The sequence below is a fragment of the Myotis davidii genome, unplaced genomic scaffold, assembly GCF_000327345.1.
Source record: "Myotis davidii unplaced genomic scaffold, ASM32734v1 scaffold59, whole genome shotgun sequence".
Taxonomy (NCBI): Eukaryota; Metazoa; Chordata; class Mammalia; order Chiroptera; family Vespertilionidae; genus Myotis; species Myotis davidii.
In genome coordinates, this window is record NW_006293001.1 from 9,743,746 (window position 1) to 9,753,941 (window position 10,196).

The 10,196-nt window shown below is 34.6% G+C and overlaps 1 protein-coding gene across 2 annotated transcripts in view; it reads left to right on the top strand.

Annotated features, from left to right (window-relative positions):
- Window positions 1-6,846, top strand: part of ERICH2 (glutamate rich 2) — a 13,386-nt gene extending 6,540 nt beyond the window's left edge. The window contains exons 4-6 of one of the 2 annotated variants that reach the window (XM_015565770.1): window positions 4,341-4,398; window positions 5,726-5,797; window positions 6,418-6,846. In XM_015565770.1, coding sequence (XP_015421256.1) covers window positions 4,341-4,398; window positions 5,726-5,797; window positions 6,418-6,539 — 252 coding nt within the window. In that variant the 3' untranslated portion in view covers window positions 6,540-6,846. The remainder of the gene's footprint in view (window positions 1-4,340; window positions 4,399-5,725; window positions 5,798-6,417) is intronic. The other variant, XM_015565771.1, reaches the window with a different exon arrangement.
- The last annotated feature ends 3,350 nt before the right edge of the window (window positions 6,847-10,196 follow it).

The following is a 10,196-nucleotide window of genomic DNA, read 5'->3' on the forward strand; positions in this document are numbered from 1 at the left end:
GGAAGAGATCAACCAAAGAACTTGTATGCATATAGGCATAGCCCATTGGCACAGACAATAGGATGGTGAAGGCCTGGGCAAGGGAAAGATGTGTTCTAGAAGGGATCAATGGAGAAAAAGGAGGACATATATAATACTTTCAATAATAAGAAATTTTTTTAAAAACTTCCTTCAGTATATTTTATAGGACAATTCTGCTGACAGTGAATTCTTTCAGCTTTTGTTTGTCTAAAACAGTCTTAATTTCACCTTTTTTAAAAGATAGGTTAGCCAAAACCGGTTTGGCTCAGTAGATAGAGCGTCGGCCTGTGGACTGAACGGTCCCAAGTTCGATTCCGGTCAGGGGCATGTACGTTGGTTGCGGGCACATCCCCAGTAGGAGATGTGCAGGAGGCAGCTGATCGATGTTTCTCTCTCATCGATGTTTCTAACTCTCTGTCTCTCTCCCTTCCTCTCTGTGAAGAATCAATAAAATACATATATATATGATAAAAAGATAGGTTAGTTAGAGAATTCTAGGTTGCTAGGTTATTTCCTATAATTTGAAAGGTTATTCCACTGTCTAATACAGTGGGGCCTTGACTTACGAGTTTAATTTGTTCCGTGACGGAGCTCGTAACTCAAATCACTCGTATGTCAAATCTTAAAGTGAATGAGTGAGACACATGATGCTGGGCTGATGTTGTGGCATTCACTGTGACGTTCGCTGCGCCAACTAGCGGTGGGGTATCTGAAGCTGGCTCGTAACCCGAATTTTAGCTCGCAACTCAAAGCAAAAATCGGCCGAGAGATGGCTCATATCTCGAAAAATTCGTTAGTCGGGACACTTGTAAGTCAAGGCCCCACTGTACTGCTTTCTGAAAGATGCATAGTTTCAGAAAAGATGTCTGTTATTATCGTTATCATTAGTAATCTACTAATATGTAATTAGTAATCTATCTAAATAATATGTCATTTTGTCTGTTTTTAACTTTTTTCATCTGTATTATTATTGGCAATTTGATTATGATGTGCCTTGATTCTTCTGTTCATTGAGATTCTTGGATCTATCCATTTATCTATCCACACTGAGAAACACCAGCCAGGGCCATTTCTGGTGTTCTTTATAGCTTTGTGAGGGTCCAACTCTTCATCTGATATTTTCCTTTCACCTGAAAAAACACACACACAAAACTTCTTTCAGTGGAAATATTCAATTAAATTTTCAAATATTTTTTTCTGACCCCTGCTCTCTTCATCTGGACTATAATTACACCTATGTTAGACCACGAAATATTGTCCCAAGGGTCACTGATGCTCCTTTTTTTCCTCTGTTCTCTATTTCATTTAAGAAATTTTTATTGCTGTCTTCAAATTCATGATCTTTGCAATTATAACCTGTTAATCCCATCCTTCTTCCTTCCCTCCCTTTCTCTCTCTGATATATGAGAATATAACATATATTCATTTTAAACATTCTATTTATCATCTCCAGAAGTTTCATTTAAATATTTTGTATCATTTCTCTCCGTATGTTCATATTTTCCTCTACTTTTGAGCATATGGCATATATTTATAAGAGCTACTTTAACATGTTTGTCTACTATGCTATCATTTTTGTCAATTCTACATCAGTTTCTATTAAGTTTTCTCTGTCTTTTGATAGATAAGGTATAAATATGTAGCTTAAATATATATTTTTAGCAAAAACACTTGAAAGTTGCAGACAATATAAAACATCACCTCTAAAAAAAAACAAAACAAAACAAAAAAAACAAACATCACCTCTAAAACTTGAGCATGGGTCTCTTAAGAATAATTCATTCTTCAAATTAACATCATACCCTTATCACATCTAAGAAAGTTATCAATAATGCTGTAACAAAGTATATTATATTCAAATTGAAACTTCCCAATTTGTCTTTAAAATGACTTTTATAACTGGATTTTTTTCTCCAGTCAGGATTACATCAAAATTCGTTTTTAGTTTACTTTTTAAGCATTTCTTTATTTTGAATGTCACAAATAATTTAATATACAACCAATTTTTTAAAACCTGTCTTCAGCTTAAGTTTGAAATCTTAAATAACTTTCATGAAAGTCTTTATCCAAATATCCATTGCATGAGTTTCTTAATTTTACTGGCTTTTGAATTATTAAAGAAAATATGTTTATATTCAAAACAAAATAGATCAATGCAAATAAAAAATAGATCAATGTAAAGGAGCCTTTGAAATGGATCCCATGCACCTTTTATTTTTGGAAGCTAATATTATTAATATAACACTTCATTAAATAGACTGGAGTCCGGCCAGCATGGCTCAGTGGTTGAGCATCAACCTAAGAACCAGGAAGTCATGATTCTCTTCCTGGTCAGAGCACATGCCCAGGTTTCTCAAACCCCAGTGTGGGTGTGCAGGAGGTAGCTGATCAATAATTCTCTCTCATCATTGATATTTCCATCTCTCCCTCTCCCTTCTTCTCTGAAATCAATAAAAGTATATTTTAAAAATAAATAAATGCAGATACTGATGTTTAAAAACTAGACTGGATATTAGTTGATATTAAGAAATTCTTGTTAATTTTGTTTGGTGTGATAGCAATAATGTGATTGGCTTTTTAATCAAAGTGAAATGAGGTGTTATCTATAAACTACTTTTAAATAGTCTAGGCAGAGGGGGCAAAAGATTATGCAGTGATATTGATAAAGCCAGATTGGTAAAATGTTAACTTTTAAAGGTAAGAATTGGGAGCATATATTTCTTTTACAATTTCCTCTACTTCTGTGTATATTTAAATTTTCCATAAGGATTTAAAAAATATAAACATAATAAAAATAAGTGCAATAACAATTACTTGAAACTAAAAGATATTCTTCTAAGTGACACATGAATTAAACATTTAAACTTATAACATTTAAAAATAGTTATAACCATAACACTAAATATTAAAACATTTGAAAAATGCTTGAAATTTCAAATGTTTTGATGATAATGGTGACTCAAGAGTGACAGTAAATGAACTAAATATTAACACCAAAAACTAGAAAAAGAATAAAATAAACATAAGGAAAAGTACAAAGAAAAGAATTAAAGGAACAAATTAATAATTCAAAGTACAAACCAAATTATTATATCAATTTAAGAGCAAGATATTGGAAGAAAATGACATAGGTCAAACACTAGATATTATAATTAAAATGGAAGAAAACTACAAATAGGAATGAAAATGAACGTCTTAACCTTTTACAAGAATCAATTTTTAAAAATGTAAGACAATTATTGATCTGAATAAATAAGGATTCTGATGAAAATTTTTTATAGAAAGAAGAATTCTGTTTATATTAGGAAAATATAATCTAATACCCATGGAAGAAACTTAGAAAACTGGTAAAGAACTGCCTCTTACAATGGCACCTGGATATTAACAAATATATGGAAATGTGTGAGAAGTGTTTTTGTTATTTAGTTGTTTTTTGTATGACTCGATGCTCATGTCTCTTGGAGAGTAAACCTAGTGTATCTACATATGGTTCAGGATGTCACACACAAGCAAGAACAATTATCTAAGTGTAGGCTATTTTTAATGGAAGCAGTTTAAATTACTAATAATAAAATATTAGTTTGGTAAATTACAGCCTAAGTAAATAAAAAACATATAAGGATATTTAATTCCATGGGAGAAAATGATTGTGATATGTGAACATAAACATGATGTATTTTTAAAAAGTTACTGAACAATTCTAGTTTTTGTAAATATGTGGTCATTTATGGAAACAATATAAAGATGTAAAAATAAACATCTCTGGATGGTAGAAATATAGAAGCTTTTCAAGTGGGGACAGAATGAGTATATTTAGCTTTAAAATTTTCTACATACAAAAATGTATTACTTTGTAACAAGAAAAATATTTTAAAAATAGTAAAAGCAAAATGGTATGAGTGCAATACTAAAAAGTAATGAATATACATAATTGTAAATCATCATTTTTTTACTGAGTATGATCATGTAATTATGGACTAAGTTCACAAGTAAAAGCTGTATCTGAACCAAAAGAATATTAAAGTGATTAATGTCTTCACTATCTTCTCTGGTTGAATCAGCCTATGTATCCTCAGATTGTTCAGTAGTGTATGTATAGTGTGGCTGCAGAAAAGTAGAGGTATATGTTGCCCTGCCATGAGAAGTCCTTAAATATTCTTAATTGATTAACTGATTACAGACTCACTCCTGGAAAAACATGTGTAAAAGTTAAAAGCAAAATAGTTAATCATTAATAGAATATTTTCTAGGGAGTATACAATTGACACTTAAATTCTCTCTGAAATTACTTATCTGGAGAATTTCTTAATGTTTTCCAGTTCCTAAGAGCAGAAATGAGCCAAGACTACCATTTGGCTAAAAAATTATGTCAAATGAGTAAGTACAAAATACTTTCTGTTTTCTAATCTTCTCTTTGTTTCTAAATACATTCCATAATATATAAGATGGTTTGGTTATCCTAAGTCCAGCGAATTTCCCTGATGGTGTCTCAGTGATTCCTTGACAATAAATTAGGTTGATTGGTATGAGATCAAGTAAAAAAGACTAATTAATTACCACTGATACCATGAAGGTAAATCAAAATCCTTACCTTTATGATAACGGGTAATTGCTGTCAGGTAGTGCAGCAAACCTTATTTAACATGTAATTATTCCACCAATATTTGAGTGCCTACATATGTCAGGCACTGGAAACATAGCAGTCAACAAAACAGATAATGATCCCACATTTATATCTAGTATCAGGCAGATGATAAAACTCATGTAAAGAGTGTGTCATAAATAATAGGCTCTATCTAGGAAAACAAAGTAGGGACGAAGGAATAGAAGATCCTGGGAGGAGGCAAAGCAGTTTCAAACAGGATGGTCCCGGGAGACCGCATGGAAAGACTTGAAGGTGAGGAACTAGTCATGTGGGTATCTGGAAAAAGTGAGTTCCAGGCGGGACTAATAGCTAATGTGCTGAGAGGCCAGTGTGCCTGACAACACCCAGGACCAGATAACTGGAGAGAAGAAGCAAGGGAAGTGTACAGGAGATGAAGTCACAGAGGTCATGGGTTAAGGTTGTGCAGATTACATAGCACCTTTTCACAGCTTAGGGCCTTCACTTTTTCTCTGAGTGGGAAACCGTTGGACATTTTTGAGTAGAAGAATATTACCCAACTTTTTTTTTCTTTATATCTTTGGTTTTTAGTAGTTTGACTTGACAGTTGTGGTTTTTCTTTGTCTTTATACAACGGGAGGCTTGAGAGGTTTCCTGAGTTTCTTAATTCTGTGGGTTGATGTTTTCATTATCTTTCTTAGCCATTATCTTTTAAAATATCACTTCTACTCTCTTCTCTTTCTTTTCTTCCTAGATCTTCAATTATACATAAATTAGAGTTTGTTTTCATAGTGTCCCACACGTATCTTATACTCAGCTTTGTGTTTGTTTTATTTTTCCCCCCCGATTTCTTTTTATTTCTCTGCTTCAGTTTGGATATTCCCTATTGTACTTTAGTTAACTTATCCTCTCTTCTGCTGTTAAAACTATTTTATATCACTCTCTGTTTGCACTTAAATACATCCATGGTACAATTGTTGGTGTTTATCGTTTTTGTGCATTTTTCCTTACTCTGATTGACAGTTTCAATCTCATTCTGAGGTGCCGGTTTGCTGAAACATTTTGACCATTAGTAACTCACACTCTGTTGTCTATTTTCAGTCCTAATCTATGAACCAGAAAATCCTGAGGCCAAGGAGTTCTTAGTACTTATTGAAGAAATGTTGCTGATGGGTAAATTTAAAAATTGAAATTCATTCTTTCTCATAGAACTATGAGCAGTCACTATTTATTGAAAAACCCATTACCCCAGGAGATTGCCAAAGTACATCCTCAGGATGTGGTTAAGAAAAGGCTAATGGTCATCTTGGATGGTTATTGAAACCAGCTTGTCCTTTGTAGATGGTCAAGACGACTTCCTTTTCTCTGTGGGGTGGAACTACCCAAACAAAGTGGGCTTCCTGGGCACAGGCATTTGCACGACAGTCTTCAGAGGGAATAGAGCATGCCAACTTCCCCTTGCATTAAAGGGACTATCCCACAATTCCAAGGAAAGTCAGTGCCCTCTGAATTATCCTATTCTGTTTAAGAATTACATTCATAATAAAAAAAATATTTTATAGATCTGGTTGGAAATTTACTTTCAGCCCACAGACATCTTTATGCCAGTAAGAATATAGTCTTATTTGTACTACTACTTTAACCCTTTATACAGTTAACAAAGTTCAGCTCAGTTCTCATGTCCCCAAAATATACATTTCTTAGTGGAGGGAGAAGCAAGAAGAATTTCAATTTTTCAAAAGAGTGAAAATGTTAAGAAACATATTAAGTGATTCTCTTCCTTTCTGTGGCAGAGAAAGCTCAAAATCGTGAGGAAGAGGAGGAAGATAGTGAAGAAGACAGTAGTGGGGAGAGTGAAGGAGAAAGCAGTGAGGAGCCGAGTGAAGAAAGCTCTGATGAATGTGAAGATGGGTGATGAAAGGTGCTACTATGGTTTAATCTTCATATATTTTCATTACTATATAGCATGGAAATATAAAGAAGAAAACTGCATTTTATTCTTCTTTATTTGGTATAGAGGTACTTTAATTTATCCATATTAGTTTGAACTCCTTCTAATATTAAGGTCTTGATTCAATGTGAGTTACTCAAGAGAGGAAAACAATTTATATTTGAAAACACATCTTACTATGTGCCAGTTACTGTTCTACACACACTACTTAATGCAACAAACCCATGAGGTAAGTACTATCGTTATTCCCATTCAGCAGATGAGAAAACTGAGGCACTACTCTTAGTCCCTCCATGACCACCTCTTTAGGTATTTTTATATCATTTTTTTATGTTCTTTATAACATATATCAGTACCTGACATTCTTATTTAATTACTTGCCCTTTTTATCTTCTCCCTTCCAGTCAGGAAATGTAACCTCCTGAAGTACAACTTTGTCTTTTTCACCATTGTATTCCTAGCAACTGCACAAGTACCTGGAAAATAATAGGATGTATACACAAAGTGAATGAATGTAGTGAAAATTAATGAAATGTTTATATTCTTTTATGAAACATTTACACAACTATATTACACCTTTGATGTATTGATCTAAATTATTTTGCTGATTCTATATTCCTCGATAAATTTCTGCCATCTTCAAAGTAGGTTGTAAGGTAACTAAAGTAAAAATAAGAAATATATTCCTAAGTAATTTGTTTTCAGTGTGCCAGTCTGATTTGTGGATGTGTATTTTGAATTTTTATTCTTATATCAGATGTTATATCTAAAATGTTTGCAGCATAGTTTATTCTTTGGGCATTTTGTAGCCTGCTAACGTTTAAAGGAAGAACTTCTGCACCATTTTATAGGAGTGACTCAGATAAATGAAGACAGATATGTATAATCCTCTCATTACATAAGAAGTCAGATAGCACTGGAGGGCTGGCTGACACAGACCTCACAAATGGCTCTTCTTTTTATTTGTGGTGGGGGGTTGTTATTCCTCCCCACTATAGCAAAACCACCATATGTCAATCTGAGATGCTTACCTGAGTATAGAGGTCCTCTTCCCCCACAAGAAGTTCATAAAATACTCTACAACTGAAATTGCAAATTAGTTACATTAATGAGAGTTTAGTTTTCTTTTAAAGGAATGTGAAAGTTCTGAGAAAACAACTATCTGAACAGCCAAAATATCATGAGGTTTGCTCATACAGGATACTCATATCCCACTCTTCCTCTTCTTCATTCTTCTTGCTCTCCTTAACCAATTTAACTTAGGGTGTTGGCAAAACTTGACATAGGTATGTAGTAATAATAGATAAAAAAATAATCTGCCAAGTATTATTTTATTATTTAACTCACTGTCTTCTCACGATAGTTTTAAGAGCATGCTATTATTATCCCTGTAAGTGATATGAATTGAAGTGGGGATGCTTGGAGATATCCAAGAGTAAATGTTAACAGGTATTGGAATTCAGATGAGGAAATTAAGACTTGGAGATGCTAGTTTTTGTCTTAGTATGAGAGATCTAGAGAACCTTGAACACAGTGTTCCATGCTGCTTCACACATCACTAAATTCTAGAAACCTTCACATAAGCTAGTCTAGAAACTGTTTAATGTTCGACTTGTGCCTTCTTTAAAATTTTATAACACGTTAACAGTGGTGTGAAAGAACTAAATACCAATGCTCAATTAGTTGGAGCATCATCCTATATACAAAAAAAAATTTGTTTTAAATGTGGGTTCCATTCCAGGTTAGGTCACATACCTAGGTTGCAGTTTAATCCCCAGCTGGGGTGCATAGAGGAGGTAGCCAATCAATGTTTCCCTCTCACATTGGTGTTTCTCCTCCCCTCCCCCTGACCTCCCCAATTCCTCTCTCTCTCTCTCTAAGATCAGTCCTCAGGTGAGGATTAAAATAAAAATTAAAAAAAAAACAACCAAATATCCAACAACATGAGAAACCCACTAAATCGCTTCATTTATTAATATTTACTGAAGGCCTGTTAGGTATACTATGGGGAACAAAACACATGAATAGTACTTAAATAGTACTCTTAAATAGCACTGTCATAGTTGAAATACAGGGTGATAAACATTGCATTGAGGAAGTCCAGTGTGCACACAGGAGGGGTACCTAACCGAGGCCCAGCATCCAGGGAAAGCATCCGGAGGGGAGTGAAGTCTGAGCTGAGAAGTTAGAATGAGCAGGCATTCGCTACAAGACTTTGTGGGGAAGTGTTCTAACACTAGATACATTCTGCATCCAGAAAGTAAGTAGGTAAGGTTGGATTGCAAAATGAAAATGAACCTGTTAGAGTAGAAACAGATGAAGCTACAGTGATAAAGGAGCTGGATAATGGAGGATTATATAAGCCTTTATCCTTAGAGTAGTGGGAAGCCATTGAAGAATTTAAAGAAAAATAATGATTGTATTTTAGAAAGAACATTCTAGTAGCCAGGTAGAAAAATGTTTTCTTGAACTACAGGTCATGATCCATTGGTCAGTTATGAAAAGTTTATAGTGAGTCACAAGTAGTTGGGATATTTTAAGATTAAATTATATAGAATAGGAAATAGCACACATTACAGAAGAGTATGGAAATTACATTTTTGTGTAACTTTTGGTCTGAGTATGTGTGTGTGTCCTAGATCTTGATGTAAAATGTAGTTCTTCCTGGGGATTGCAATTTAATGTGAGTGTGTGTGTGTGTGTGTGTGTGTAATACATATACATACACACATACAATATATGATATATCTGAAAGTGTGGAGAATAGACAGAGTACAGAACACCACTCGTACATAGTCATTCTAACAGTTCAAAGTTGTAGCCTAGAAAGAGTCAGTTGCAGAGAGATGCAATGGAATGGGGGAGTTATTTTAGAGGTAGAAGGAACGGAAAGGAATTGGTGATGAATTACTTGTGGGGGAGCGGTAGAGGTCAAGGATGTCTCCCACTTGGATAGCTATGTATATGGTGGTGCTATCCCCTTAAAAAAAATGAAAGATTTGCTGGAGATGTTGGCAGTTAACTTACAGAAGCTGAGCATGGTAAATATAATAGTTTGCTATCACAGTTGTAACAAGTTACAACAAACTTAGTGGCTTAAAACAACACAAATTTATTACCTTACAGTTCTGGAGGTTAGAAATTAAATGGGCCTCACTCGGCCAAAATCAAAGTGTCAGCAAGGCCGCATCCTTTCTGGAGGCTCCAGGAGACGCTCGGTTGCCTTGCCTTTTCCAACTTCGAGAGCCTGCTTATATTTCTTGGCTCATGGCCCCATTCCTCCGTCTTCAAAACCAGCAATGTCTGACTGGGACATTCTCAGACTGTAGTCTCTCTAGTTTTCTCTCCTCTATCTTGTGGTTTTTGTTAAGTAGAACCCTGGGGTGTTGAGCCAGGGTTCAGCAAAGATCCCAAGGGAAAGTGAAATAGGAAAGTTTATTACTCACAGGTCCTAGAGGAGGTACACCTTACGACTGGGGAGATCAAGTTGCAGGCAGTGAGTGAGGAGCAGGACCTGGGGTACATGTCTTTATTAGGATCTACAAGAGGAATGCTTTTGGGGTTCCCAGACTAAAGCCAGATCGGCCAATTCAAACCAAAAGGATCCAAGTTTTGTTCAGC